Here is a 15,577-nt window from a genome sequence, read left to right on the forward strand (position 1 = left end):
GACCATGCATGTATTCCATTTACATGAAAACAAATAAAATAGTACTACATATTAAAACATGCAAAGCTTCAAAAAGTAGGGCTGAAGCTCACCAGTAGCACTCCATCTGAGCATGAAAACAAATAAAATGGTACATATTAAAAGAATTAGGTGGCCTTAATTCGAGAAACAATAAAATAGTCTGGATATTCATATTTGATAAGCATGCCAAAATTGAATAAATTACTTCCATTTATTTAACAAACAAAAACTTCCCAACCCTTATAAATTTCTAGACCACAAGGGAAGCTCACACTCAACTCTCCTTCCTCTTCACACTCTCTCCTCTGTAATTTGCATGCTGAATTGCTACCGACCAACAAAATCTTTAATTCTTCGCAACCATGTTCGGAAAGATTAAGGTTAAGGTGATGGATTCGGCCAAGTATGCGAAGAAGCTCGGAGAAGAAGATCCCAGAAGAATCTTTCACGCCGTTAAGGTTGGAATTGCAATCACGTTAATGTCTATGTTCTACTACTTCAAGCCTCTCTACCACAGCTTCGAAGAAGCAGGAATGTGGGCGATTTTAACAGTGGTCGTCGTCTTTGAGTTCACAGTTGGTAAGTCTATATATAATCTACATATATCAACTAATTAAAGTTTTGATTTGATTTATAATTCGATTAATTTGTTTTAGGAGGAACAATTGCAAAAGGTCTGAACAGAGGGGCAGCGACATTATTGGCAGCTGGATTAGGGGTTGGAGCAGAATATTTGGGCAATGCATGTGGAGACAAAGGAGAGCCTATTATTCTTGGCACTTTGGTTTTCATTCTAGGTAAATTATAATCAATTTATACTATACTAATATAAAAAGTGTCTAGGGCACAAAATTTAGATTAATTATCTATTATGGTCCTATTATATATATATTTAATTAATTTTAAAAGCAATTGTGTAAATTATATATTATATATTTAGAAGAACTAGCAGAAAGAACGTACTAATTAATGTTATTTTATTTGATAATTTATTATTTTAGAAAATCTATTAATTCAATATTTTTATTAGATAATTTATTGAATGTTTATATTTATCTATAAGCCTTATCAATAGCTATATATATATATATATATCACATAAATTAAGTGTAATATCAAATGAATTAATATATTCTTATAAATATATAATATATAAAATAACCTTAAAATAAAATATGTAATAGGGGTAAAATAGGTCATCCACAAGTTGTGCCTTAGATGCCTTAGGCTCTTTTTCTATTAGTATAGAAGATATATTAATTAATAGATATTAAAGTACAAAAAAAATATAGTATTAACTAATTACATTACATTATCCAAACTTTATTTGATATATATTTGGGACTCCTTTTAGAATCGTGAAAAGGATAAATATCCTATAGAATGTCTAACTATTAACTAGATAAATAAAAATAACAATAAATGACTATTATATAAATAATAAGGTACATATCACACATAAATTAAGGTGTATACAAATATTATCATACCTTGATATTAAGTGTTTAAAAAATCAGTATAAATACTAGGTTTCTTAGAAAAATACCATAAAACCTCTATAAATTTGGGATATAAGGATTTATTGATTTAGCGGGATATTAATATATCAATAAATTAATAATTTTTTAATTTATCGAGTGTTTTCTTAATTTTAAATCAAGTTATAATGTGTAAAAACAAACATGAGATAATATTTAAATTAAATAAATATATGTATCTATCGATTCAAAGTGGCTGATATGTTGATTCATATTTTAATAAATTAGTAAATTACCATAGTTATTCATAATTTTTATATTTTATTTATAATTATTCATTTAGAATATTAACAAGACCTATATATTTATAAATGCATTCTGTAAAACACTATATTTTATTATTTTAATAAAAATTGATGACTTATTGAACTGGCCCAAGTCGGGACCAGAGAAATATTAGTTTATAGAGTTTATTAATGTGTTGAGTATTATCTTGAAGAGGGTTTTACTTTTACCATAATTATAAAAGCAAATAGATCAAATTACTCATTAAAAATTTAAATAGAATAGACATTGTATTTATATTTTTTGTTTTTATCAAATAAAATAACATTGGTTATACGTACAATGTACGCTCTTTGTACTAGTACATACAAATTTTTTGATAAATAAGAAATTAATTTTTTGTAATTCAAAATGTATATTGCAGCGAGTGTGGCAACATTTACAAGATTCGTGCCGAGAGTAAAGAGAAGATACGACTATGGTGTGACGATATTCATACTCACATTCGCTCTAGTAGCTGTGTCGGGAGCTCGAGCTTCTGAAATTTTGAAGATGGCTTATGAGCGCCTCACCACCATTCTCATCGGCGGCGCCACCTGCATGCTTATATCAGTATGCATCTACCCGGTTTGGGCCGGCCAAGATTTGCATAATCTCATCGCTACTAATATACAAAACCTAGCTACATTCTTGGAAGGTAACTATATAAATATTTTTGCACTCTTTAATTGATTTTCACACTGTAACAAATAGTTTTATTAATTCGACTTGGTGTACATTTATAGGTTTTGGTGGTCAATTTTGTATTTCTCCAGCCGATGCTGAGGATAAGTCATATCTCCAAAGCCATAAAACTGTGCTCAACTCAAAAGCAAACGAGGAAATATTGGTTAGTACTTATAATAATAACTATATATGTTAATTAATTAGTATTGTAATAAAATCAAATTATCAAGGTTTAATTTTGTTATTTTGATGTAAATAAATACAGGCGAATTTTGCGTGGTGGGAACTTGGACACGGTGGTTTTAAGTTTAATCATCCGTGGAAACTCTACTTGAACATTGGTTCTCTAGTAAGGGAATGTGCATGTCAAATCGAAACACTTAGTGGCTGCCTAAATTCAAAGTCGCAGGCAAGTAAATCTAATTAATTTTCAAAATTATGCATATGTAGTTTTCGCTAATATTTATTGAATTTCATTTCAGGTAGTATGTGAATTCCAACGGAAGATCCAACCAGCATGTGTGGAAATGAGCATAGAAGCAAGCAAGGCTCTGAGAGAATTAGGTGCAGCTCTAAAAGAAATGAGATTTCCATCATCAGCGGTTGAAATCCATTTACGAAACTCCAAAGCTGCAGCTGAGAAACTGCAAAACATAATGCATAACTCCTCAGTGCCAACTAAAGCAGATTTTCAACATATTGTGCCAACACTTGTGATAGCATCGGTGCTCATCGACATCATTAAATTCATCGACAAAACTTCAAGCGCTGTTGATGAACTCTCTCAGAAGGCAGGTTTTAAATTGAAACCAGTGGATCATAATCAAGTTGTAGTAGATATTGTCGAGATTAAGACAGAATCATCGTAGATCAATAATCCAATTCAGTCAACGCAGAGTTAGAAATAGTGTCCTAGAGTCACCTAATATGCACTTTTTTTTGGCAATTATGTGAGAGATTTTATTGTATTTTTTTGGACTGATATATAAAAAAAATGTATATCCCTATTAAGTTGCAAATAATGAAATCACCTTCGAATTTAGTTACTTAGAGGCAGAGCATTGACATCGGAGGCTCATCGCCCGACTCGAGTCGATTTTGGCGATGAGCCAACCGATGCGAGGCCCCCCGACTTGAGTTGCAACTCATATGGGATGAGCGGAGATCATCCGCTTAATTGTACAATCGCGTGCAATGCACGCACCATTTACAGAAAGAAAAAGAAAAACATATTCATAATTTTTTCATATTCATATTCTTGGATTATTTATGCTTTCATGAAATTTAATATACACAATTAGGTGATTTTAGTGCAGGAATCGTTTAAATCGCAATCGATAGAGTCGAGGTGATTGAAAAGGAAAAGGAAGAATCTTGAGGCAATATGAAGACCAGAAGTGCAAAAGAAGAAACTTAAAAATATTAGAGTTTATTTATTCTTATTTTATTAGTTTTATTATACGCCCATTGAAATTAGTGGGAGGTATCCTTGTTTCCTTTTTTACATATTCTCGAAAGTGGAGGCTAAGTATTATATGAGAAGTTTATAGATTAGAGCAAAAAAAAAGGCTTTGGTGGCTGAAGATTGGACGTGAGGAAATTGACAGTATTACACCAACCTTTGCAGAGCAGACTTCTGGCTGCTGAACGAGAGCAAGAGATTGGCGGTTGAAATTGAGAAATTTTCAAGTAGTTAGAAAAAACTCTTTGATAGTTTACGTTTTCGTCTTTTCGTAACTTTAATTTATTATTTCTGGTAATATTATTCTAATTTATTTATTTCAGTTTATTAGATTATTAACTATGATTTCTCTTTTTTTTTTTTTTTGTATTTTATTTCAACTAGTGTACCTTCCGCGCTATGGGCGGTGAATGTGAACTTAGACTCGCATAAAATATACATATATATGTTTTATAATATTAATATAAACTAATAAAATTAAAATTTGATACAAAATTTATTTTTTGCAAAGTGATATAATATTTTAATATAACCATTATAATTTAATAAAAAATATAACATGTGTTCATATACAGATATTGTATCACCTATATAGGGAGTTTCTATAATTATACAAATGAAATCATATTTAGCGCATAAAATAAGTTGTGTAATTTGTTATGTAACATTATGAATTTGGTATGAAAAATGATGAATTAAAAAAAATAAACTTGTGAAATTTAAATTCTGGATCAAAACTTCATTCAGGAAAGCTATAATTTCACCAAAGATCTTCATACTTTAAGGGATAAAAATGGTTGCTATATATAAAGGATGAAAATGGTTGCTATTAAGCATATTGGTCCTTGGTCTAATTTTTGTGTTTCCATGTGATTTCTGTTGGGCGTTGTCACTTTTGGACAACGTCATATATGAGATATTGGTTGATGCTTTATTTATAAGTAGAGGGTCTGCCTAACCCCTCACCCCTTAGGTGTGTTTTTTTTAAGCATATTGGTTCTTGACAGACCATATCTTACCACACATTTTTGAAATATTAATAAACACGTAAAGATATCCGAACTTAATTTAATACCTATCAAAGATAATTGTATGGATACAAAAAAATACATACTAATAAAAAATAAAGAAATTGTCATATTTGGAAAGCAACACTAATTTTAAACAAATTAATTAAAACATGTAAGCTTTTACTTATCTCTTATAACTTTTGATTCAATAAAAAATGAATTATTTAATCTTGAATTTAATTTTCATTTATTTGATGATGAAGCAAACATTGAAAATTAAAATTAAAATTAAGAAAATAATAATATCTGATAACATGTTTTTAAAATATTTTTTTATGTAAATAATTTACACATAATTTTAGACTGAAGTAATAAAGATTATTTAAATATTTAACATATTCAAATGGTTTAATAAAAAGATTATTTAATATTGAATGAGTTAGCTTATTCGGGGAAAATAGTTAGCAGCACATTAAAAAAATTCAATTATTTAATATTTATATTTAATTTTATTTTTGAAATAGGCAATCATTTAATTTTTTGTTTCGGCACAAATCATTTAATATTGTTTTTGCTAATACTCATTTGTCAGTTAACAATTTTCGACATTTTTGTAGGAGTATAACTAACGCCAGTTTTGTAGGAGATTTTTGTTAGTATAATTATTTTCTCAATTCCAATTATGTCCTTCAAATTGAATTAAATTACATTTACTTTGCTTTTTGTCTATACTAGTGTATCTTCCGCGCGATGCGCGGTGATTATGAACTATACATATAATATATTTACTTCGTTCATAAAAAATATGATATTTTTTGTGGGCACAATTTTTAATTAAAAATGGACGGTAATTTTATGTAGTGAAAAAAAGAATCTTGCATTATTGGAAATGAGTGGTTGAGATTAATATTTTTGTAAATAAAGAGTATTTGTAAGAATAAAAAATGAAGAAAAAGATGTGTGACCATGTTTTAAAATGAAAAGTGTTACCATTTTTGTGGGTGTGAAAAGTGTTACCGTTTTTGTGGACCCCCAAAACAGTAAAAATGTCATATTTTTCGTGAACGGTAGGAGTATAATACTATCTTTTGTTAATTATGACATTGTATCATATTAGCAAATTTTCAATGTAAAATAACTAAGACTACATAATACAAAAAATCGAAATATCATAAATCTTTATCTTTATATATATAAAAAGCAAAGTAAATGTAATTTAATTCAATTACAAGGGTGTAATTGGAATTGAAAAAAATGAGCAGTTAAAAAATAAAAACAAAATTCAATATATTATATCCACTTAAAAAAAAATTGCCAACAACTAAGGAATAAAATTAGAAACTATCAAATCCAATTTCAAAAGAAACCGTCAAATTCAATTAATCTTTTATTTTTGTATCTTTTTTTATTTTATAGATAGAATACATTTTTTAAAAAAATTTAAGCAATTATGTACTCCCTCCGTCCGCGAATTAAAGCCCCATTTGCCTCTAAATATTTGTCCGCGAATTAAAGCCCCATTTGCCTTTTTGTACCCTTTTACCCTCCCTCTTTACTTTAAATTACTACCCTTTGCCATTAATTATCCCACCTCATTTTTTACCCCATTTAATTAACTAACTAATCATTCCCCTAATTATCCATGAAACTCTCTCTCTCTCTCTCGTCTTCATTAAACTCTCTCTCTCTCTCGTCTTCATTTTGAGTGTCCGGCCGAATTCCCGACCTTCAATCTCTCTGAGTTGGAGTCGACGATGCCGGAATTCGAAGCAGCGGGCTTCGATCTCTCTGAATCGGCGTCGTTCCTGGCGGAAACCGAAGCAACGAGCTTCGATCTCTCTGAATCGGACATGTTCCGGCCGGAATCCGAAGCGTCGGGCTTCGAAATCTCTGAATTGGAGCCCATCTGTGAAATTTTTTTGTTTACCTTTGGTTTTGGGGATGAGTGACGAGGAGAGGGGAAGGTTGTCAGAGGCCAGAAGTTGGGCTGACGATGCTGCGGCGGCCGGCGCCGCATGGGTAGTGGCAGCCTGTGGCTGCTCACGGTGAAGGCAGGCTAGGCGGCGCGGTATGAGGCAGAGAGATTTGTTGCCGATTGTTCGATTTGTTCACTGAATTTGTTCGATTTGTTCACTGAATTTGTTCGATTGGGTTTTTCGATTTGTTCACTGAATTTCATTTATGAGAACAGTTGGGTTTTTCGATTTGTTCACTGAATTTCATTTTTTCGATTTGTTCACTGAAGTTGGGTTTTTTGATTTGTTCACTGAATTTCATTTTTTCGATTTGTTCGATTTGTTCACTGAAGTTGGGTTTTTCGATTTGTTCATTGAATTTCATTTTTTCGATTTGTTCGATTTGTTCACTGAAGTTGGGTTTTTCGATTTGTTCACTGAATTTCATTTTTTTTTCCTCCAATTGTTCGAGCAAAAGAGATCAATGAGAACAGAGAGAGGGAGAGAAAAAAGAGAATAATTTAATAAAGCAAAAGTATCTCATAATCATAGATTAGTAAAAGTAATTTAATATCTTAACCACTACCCTTTTATTTGACTTACAACACCTTTTTCAGCTTTCTTAGTTTCCGCGCCGACACCCAAATGGGGCTTTAATTCGCGGACGGAGGGAGTATTATAAAAAATATGTAATGTGCATCTTGAATGAAAGCTCAAGAAATTAAATGACCTTTAATTTGATATATAATATGTAAAAAAATAGATTTAAAATAAGCAAGTTATGATAATTTAAAATGATAATACATAAAATAATTAATATATATATATATATATAAAATTTTAAATATATATATATAATTTTAAATAATTAATTTGATAATTTTATAAAACTGAAATACGATTCTGATTTCAAGTTAAATAACATTACTTTTTGAAGAAATATTACTGTGATATATATATATATATATATATATATATATATGTTAATTCGTGTATCACTTTGATTTACTATGAGTGAGAGTTATATAGTAACTTGAGTACTCTGTATCTTGGGTGATAGCGGTTAATATATGATATTTGATTATCTGTATTAGTACTCGTATCCGATAGAGGATAATGACATCCCCTTAAGGAGCTCAATAATGTTTATTGCGCTAAACCCTGCAGGTTGATTAAGTTCAGGCGCAATAATGAGGTTTGAGTGGTACTGCTTAAGGATTACAAAGAGATTAATTAATTAAAGCTGTCAGAGCTCTAATTAATTAATGGATGTCGGATATTTTAAATACGGGGATTTAATAAGTCTAAATACAAGCCCCGACTCATCACCGGCGATAAAGGGGTAAGTCAATATTGGTTCTCTAGTGGAATGAACTAATATTTATAAATTAATTATGGTCTGAGCTGACCATAGATAATTAATTTATTTGAGGCCCATCTTTATTCCTTGTATTTGGTCCCTGGACTGGCCCAAAGTCTCCTAGCCCAAGAAGAGCTAGAAATCGCCCCTCACCCTAAACTGGCGCCCCCTCTCAGTATTTATTATTTAAATACAGCTGTCTGCTCTCAGGAAAACACACACGCTAATTAATTGGGATTTTGAGAGAGCAGAGAGGCGCAGGAAACGAGTGGGAATTTCTAGCTTGGGACTTTCATAGTTCGTTGTCCATCCAACGGTGAAAGCTGAGCGGGATATAGTTCAGAAGATCAGAACTGGAGTCATTCGATTCGATCATCGACAGCCTCTGCATGCACTTTTCAAGTAAGTATCCCTAACACCAACGTGCAGCTGTTAAATTCATAGGAGCATGTTAGGGATTAATCGTTGTATGATAAATTAATAATAATCCAAGAAACGATCATCGGGCAAACGGATCATTAATTCAGTTTAATATTCCTTCACAGAGCAGCCAGCACAACGCTGAAAAGCACGGCAGCACATATCAGCGCACCCGGACAGAGCTGCAGCGAACTGCACCGGAGCAGCGCAAGCTGCGTAGAGATGCCAACTTTGAACACCATGCCTTCAACTAACCAAGCGAGAAACCAACTCAACAAACCCCCTGTAACATCCACCGAACACATCCAACTAACCCAGAATAGTTCGCACATGACTGTGCGCGGACATGTCTTTGGCCATAGCCAATTTAATGTCATTAATAGCAAACGGCCACCATCCTTCCGTACGATCATTGTGAGCCATGATATCCGCAGGTTGATTTCCTTCACAGTAGATATGAGTGACGATCACCTGAAAATCTTGTAAAAGCCTCAACGTATTCATCCAAAAATTCATAAAACGCCAAGGGACATCCGAGGAGCGAGATTCCAGGAGCTTCACCACGTACATAGAGTCAGATTCAATCCATAACTTCAACCAATTTCTGTCATGAGCCAGATTGATTGCGGTAATAACTGCCAGAAGCTCCGCTTCAAAAGCAAAACCCACCCCACCTTTAATATGAAAACAGCCACGGACCACCGCCCAATTATCCCGAAAGACACCACCTGCATCAATCAAACCCGGGGCACCCAAAGCTGAGCCATCCGTGTTAACTTTCATCCAATGGTGAGCCGGAGGCCACCAATGAACCTCAATCATGCGAGGGGGCGGTTTAGCTCTTTGCTGAATCCCAAGCCTTCTAGTAATCAAATAGTCCGACCAAGAACTGTTAGTAGAACCAATGCAACGAAAGGTGATCTCAATCTCCTTAAAAAACAACTTGACAAAAACAAGCACACTCCGAGCGTCAAAATTCACATTATCGAAAATCTTAGAATTCCGAGAATCCCAAAATTTCCAAATCAAAGAAATAACGCCAGCTTTCCAGAACGTAAGAATTTGGGGGCTAAAATTAGTCGACCAAGCCAACACCAGAAAGGAGTGAATGTCCAAGCAATTAACAAATTCCTCTTTGTCAAACCAAGCAAGGAATTCATTCCAAATCAACTTCACCTTTGGACAGTTCAAAAAAATATGCGAGATTGACTTCGCGTTGCCCAAGCAAAGACAACAACCATTAGGGGCTACCGGCCCTTGTCTAATAAGAGTATCCATCGTGGGGAGCCTTCCATGAATCACCCTCCAGCAGAGAATAGAACGTCGCATCGGAATGTATGACTCCCAAATCCATTTTCCCCAGTTCACCTCAGGGAAACAGTTCACCATCTTCCAAGTAAGCTTCGTGAGGTAAGACTGATTCATCAAAGTGAAAGACCGAACTCCCAATCCTCCCTCTTTCCAAGGAGAGCACGTTCTGCCCCAACTAACCGAGCAGCTCGGACGTTGCTCAGTATTACCTGTCCACACGAAATTCCTGCACTTCTTGTCTAAGGAATGAAGAAGAGATTTTGGCCACTTATAGACCATCATAGAATGAACAATTGAGCTTTGAATAACCGACTTAACAAGACAAAGCCGACCAGCAATGGAGAGCTGAAGTCCTTTCCAGCGAGCAAACTTTTGAATAATCCGATTGAAAGTGGGCATAAAATAGGAAGCACAGGGACGTCCAACAAAGATAGGGACTCCCAAGTAAGTCATCGGGAGACTGCCAATCAAAAATCCGAGAGCACGATGAACCTGTCGTCGCCTGTCAGTGGTAACACGACGGGAGAAGAAAAGATTGGACTTTTCTTGATTGCAGCTTTGCCCCGAGAGGAACCCGTAGTAATAAAAAATTTCCTGGATCTTCTTCGCATTTCGAACAGTCGCACGACAGAATAAAATGACATCGTCCGCATAGAAGAGATGAGTCGGGAAAAGAGTCGACCGACTAAAACTCATAGGCTTCAAGTGTCCAGACTCCACACAGCTGCTGATTAAGAAACTCAAAACGTCTTCAGCAATCCCGAATAAAATAGGGGATAAAGGTTCCCCTTGTCTAACACCCCTAGAGCAAGGAAAATAACCCGTGAGACGGGCGTTATACAAGATAGAGAGTCTCGCTGAACTGAAGATGATCGACACCCATTTAATGAAAACCTCATGATAGCCATTAGCTCTTAGCACTTGAAAAATGAACTCTCAATGAATAGTATCAAACGATTTTCTAATGTCAACTTTACAAGCCATGTTGATGCCATTGTTCGTACGCTCCATACAATTAAATCCCTCAGAACTGAACATAATACAGTCATGGATGTTTCTGCCGCTAATAAAACCAAATTGACTAGGCGAAATATACGAAGTAGCAACCGAGCTGAGACGGGAGGCCAAAATCTTCGAAATAATTTTGAAGAAAAAATTTGATAGAACAATTGGCCGGAGATCCCCCACCACAGAAACAGTCTCTTTTTTCGGGATAAGAATCATAGTGCTTGCGTTGCATCCACTAGGCAGATAGGAATGACTAAAAAAACGCTGAACAGCTTGAATCGCATCGATTTTAATGATCTGCCAGCCCTTCTGAAAGAACATACCAGAAAACCCATCAGGACCTGAAGCACTATTAGCGTCCATGTCAAAAACAGCCGCTGCAATTTCCCCCTCGTCCGGAATCTTAATGAGAAGCCTATTCTGAGCCTCGGACACTCTCGGCTGGATCAAGGCGTCAATCTCAATCTGATCTGCAGCAGGGCTACCATCATCAGAAAAGAGGGTCGAAAAATGAGTAACAATGTGCTGCTCAATTACGTTCTGGTTGTACTCATTGAAGGAATATTAAATTGAATTAATACTCTAATGCCCGATGATCGTTTCTTGGATTATTATTAATTCATCATATAACGATTAATCCCTAACATGCTCCTATGAATTTAACAGCTGCACATAGGTGTTTAGGAATACTTACTTGAAAAGTGTATGCAGAGGCTGTCGATGATCGAATCGAATGACTCCAGTTCTGATCTTCTGAACTGTATCCCGCTCAGCTTTCACCGTTGGATGGACAACGAACTACGAAAGTCCCAAGCTAGAAAACTCCCACACGTTCCTGGGTTCCTTAGAATTTGCCACTGCACCCGAGTTATCACAATAAATTATGATACTCTTAGGCAAATTAGGCACCATTCCTAGATCCTAGAGGTAGTACCGGAACCATACAGCCTCTTTAGCAGCTTCAGAAGCAGCTACATACTCAGCTTCCATAGTGGAGTCTGCAATGCATTTTTGCTTTGCACTCCGCCATGATACGGCTCCACCTCCCAAGGTAAACACATATCTAGAGGTAGATCTCTTCTCATCCCGGTCAGCCTGGAAATCCGAATCGGTATAACCCAAAGGAGTTAGACTGTCTGATTGGTAAACTGGCCTATAATCTCGAGTCCTTTTAAGGTACTTGAGAATATGCTTTACCGCAGTCCAGTGTCCTGGTCCAGGGTTTGAATGATATCTTGCAACCATGCCAACGACATAGCAAATATCAGGTCTCATGCAAAGCATTGCATACATGAGGCTACCTACAGCGGAAGCATATGGTACCTTCCTCATTTCCTCAACCTCACTAGGCGTCTTAGGACACATGTCCTTAGACAGAGGAATGCCATGTCTGAAAGGTAGCAAGCCTTTCTTGGCAGTTTGCATGCTAAAACGAGCAATCACAGTATCAATGTAGGACGCTTGAGATAAGCTCAACATTCTTTTCTGGCGATCACGAACAACCTTGATCCCCAGGATGTACGCTGCATCTCCTAAGTCCTTCATTTGAAACTGTTCGGATAACCACTTCTTTATGTCTGATAATAGCTCAACATTGTTGCCAATGAGGAGAATATCATCTACATAAAGTGCAAGGAAAACCACATTGCCATTGGCATCTAAACGGTACACGCAACTTTCATTTTCACAACGAGTAAATCCATAGGATTTAATAACCTCGTCAAAACGTTTGTTCCATGACCTCGAAGCTTGCTTAAGTCCATAAATGGACTTCTTCAGCTTCCACACAAGATGCTCTTCGCCCTTTTTTACAAACCCTTCGGGTTGCTGCATATAGATGTCCCTTCCTTCTTCAAGGAAACCGTTTAAGAAAACGGTTTTGACATCCATTTGCCAAATCTCAAGGTTCATGTGGGCTGCTATGGCAAGGAGTATTCGGATTGACTTAAGCATGGCAACCGGTGAAAAGGTTCCATCATAATCTATACCTTGTTCTTGGGTATAACCTTTCGCCACCAGTCTAGCTTTAAAAGCTGCGACTTCGCCATCCGAATCTCGCTTTCTCTTGTATACCCACCTACTACCTATAGCTAAAAAGCCATCAGGTAGTTCAGTTTTCTCGTATACATCCATAGCAGTCATGGATTCTATTTCAGAAACCATGGCGTCGTACCAAGAATCTGCATCTAGATCTTCCATCGCTTGTCTGAAGTTATCAGGGTCGACATCCTTTTGTTCATCAACAGGAAGAAGATCCGAAGACTCTCCCAAGAACATAAATCGATCGGGTTGAATTACAACCCTCCCACTACGACAAAGCGGTGGTGGTACAGTTGTGACAATGGTTTGTGCAGTATCCTGTGGTGCATTCACTTGCACACTTGGCTGGGGTGATGGAATCGCCTGTCCATTGCCTTCGATTTCTTGAAGGACAATCTCGGACTTAGACTTGTGTTTATCTATATAATCCTGTTCCAAGAATCGTGCGTTGGTGCTAACAACCACTTTCTGATCCTTAGGATTATAGAAATAACCACCTTTCGTTCCCTTAGGATACCCTACAAACAACATTACTTCACATCTAGGTTCCAATTTCTTCGCTTCCTTGTCTAGCACGTATGTAGGACAACCCCATATCTTTATATGGCTTAAGCTGGGCTGGCGCCCTGACCATAACTCGATAGGAGTTTTAGGAACCGATTTGGAAGGTACTAGATTTAGCAAGTAAACCGCTGTTTCCAAGGCAGATCCCCAGAACGAAATAGGCAATGATGCATAACTCATCATTGATCGTACCATTTCCAAAAGAGTTTTGTTTCTTCTCTCTGCTACACTGTTCTGTTGGGGGGTACCCGGTGCAGTCAATTGGGATGTAATCCCAAAATCTGACAAGTATTGCAAAAATTCATTTCCGAGGTATTCGCCACCGCGATCAGACCGCAATGACTTGATAGATTTACCCGTTCTCTTCTCCACTTCTGCCTTGAATTCTTTGAATCTCTCAAAGCATTCAGACTTGCGTTGAAGTAGGTAAATATACCCAAATCTTGAGTAATCGTCAATAAAAGTGACAAAATACTCATACCCTCCACGAGCTTTTGTGGACATCGGTCCACACAAGTCAGAGTGAATCAATTCTAACACATGTGAGGCCCTATTCCCCTTGGCCTTTGCCGTCATCTTTTCTTCTATACAGGATTCACAGGTTCTAAATGGAACAACTTGAAAGTCTTTCAAGATTCCATTTGACACGAGCCTTTTGATCCTATTTAGATTGATGTGGCCTAACCTTAGGTGCCACGCATGTGTATATTGTTCATGAGAAAAATATTTCCTCTTATTCGGATTAGGACATATTTGTGATGTAGATGCAACATGGACAGAATTCTTAATTGGACATGTTATTCAAAATTCCAAAACAAATAGTCATGTTATTTTTCATGATAGAGACACCTCTATCAAAAGTAACAGAATATCCATCCAAAAACAACTTTGAAACAGAAATTATGTTCCGCCGAAAAATCGGCACATATAAAATATCTCTCAAAACTAAAATGTCATCACCAAAACATAAAGATAAATCTCCAATAGCAACAGCTGCGACCTTCGACGCATTGCCCATGGAGATGGTGATCTCGTCACTTTCCAGACTCCTTGTCGGCTTGAAGCCCTGCAAGGTGTAACAAACATGGTCAGTTGCCCCCGTATCCACTACCCATGAATGAGTAGAAAACGAAGATAAACATGTTTCAGTTACTAGAACTTGTGACGTACCTTGTCCCTTTGCCTTGAGCACCGGACAATCTTTCTTCCAGTGCCCAGTTTTGCCGCACTTGAAGTACTTTCCCTTTCCACTTGGCTTCTTTACACCGCCAGTAGGGCCAACTGCCTTACCACTCCCACTAGCTTTCTTGCCACCTTTGCCCTTTGGACCTTTGCGCTTCTTTTTCCCATCTTTCGACGAAGAAGCAGGTTCCTTGGCCGCGACAAGCACTTCTTTCCTATTGCCCAAGACTCCCTCTGCCGTAACTAGAGGATTCAACAACTCATTAAGAGTATAGTTGACCTTGCTCATAACGACATTGAGACGGAAGTTCTCAAAGGATTTGGGGAGAGTGTTCAGGATGATATCGATCTTGGCTTCGCCTTCGATACCTCCTACGAGCAAGTCGAGCCTGTCAAACAGATTTATCATGTTCATGACATGCTCGTGCACAGAACTGCCCTCGCTCATCTTACATGCTAAGATTTCTCTCATCATGTTAAAGCGAGCAGATCTCTCGGACTCCCCATAAACCTCAGAGAGGTTCAGCATGATGCCAGCCGCATCAACCATAACATGATGCTGGAGTTGCAAATTTGTGACATAGTCATCATAATATAGCACTTGGCCATATTATTAGACTTGTGCCACCTTTTATGCGCCTCACGTTCCGCATCGGTTGACGCATCAGTTAGGGCAGCAGGACGTGGAGTGGTAAGCACAAAACTGTGCTCCTCAGCGTCACGAATATACATTATGTGGCATTTTCATTCGGTAT

General features: G+C 36.4%; 1 protein-coding gene across 2 annotated transcripts; it reads left to right on the top strand.

Moving 5' to 3' along the window:
- The first annotated feature begins 270 nt into the window (after positions 1–270).
- Positions 271–3,749, top strand: LOC130998849 (aluminum-activated malate transporter 8-like). 2 transcript variants are annotated; one of them, XM_057924254.1, is made up of 6 exons: positions 271–600; positions 678–818; positions 2,209–2,481; positions 2,600–2,673; positions 2,776–2,923; positions 2,997–3,749. In XM_057924254.1, the coding sequence occupies exons 1-6, from the start codon at positions 384–386 to the stop codon at positions 3,377–3,379; spliced, it is 1,236 nt and encodes a 411-aa protein (XP_057780237.1). In that variant the 5' UTR covers positions 271–383; the 3' UTR covers positions 3,380–3,749. The 2 variants fall into 2 exon arrangements, with proteins under 2 accessions (XP_057780237.1, XP_057780236.1); XM_057924253.1 differs by having other exon boundaries at positions 2,570–2,673; positions 2,997–3,745.
- The last annotated feature ends 11,828 nt before the right edge of the window (positions 3,750–15,577 follow it).

This window comes from Salvia miltiorrhiza, chromosome 8, assembly GCF_028751815.1.
Source record: "Salvia miltiorrhiza cultivar Shanhuang (shh) chromosome 8, IMPLAD_Smil_shh, whole genome shotgun sequence".
NCBI classification, from domain to species: Eukaryota; Viridiplantae; Streptophyta; class Magnoliopsida; order Lamiales; family Lamiaceae; genus Salvia; species Salvia miltiorrhiza.

What these genes read in the sequence shown, in the direction of transcription:
- LOC130998849 (XM_057924253.1), top strand. Translation starts at nt 384, where the DNA reads ATGTTCGGAAAGATTAAGGTTAAGGTGATGGATTCGGCCAAGTATGCG. An exon ending in CGTCTTTGAGTTCACAGTTG is followed by an intron (nt 601 to 677) that starts GTAAGTCTATAT and finishes AATTTGTTTTAG; the next exon opens with GAGGAACAATTGCAAAAGGT. An exon ending in CACTTTGGTTTTCATTCTAG is followed by an intron (nt 819 to 2,208) that starts GTAAATTATAAT and finishes TGTATATTGCAG; the next exon opens with CGAGTGTGGCAACATTTACA.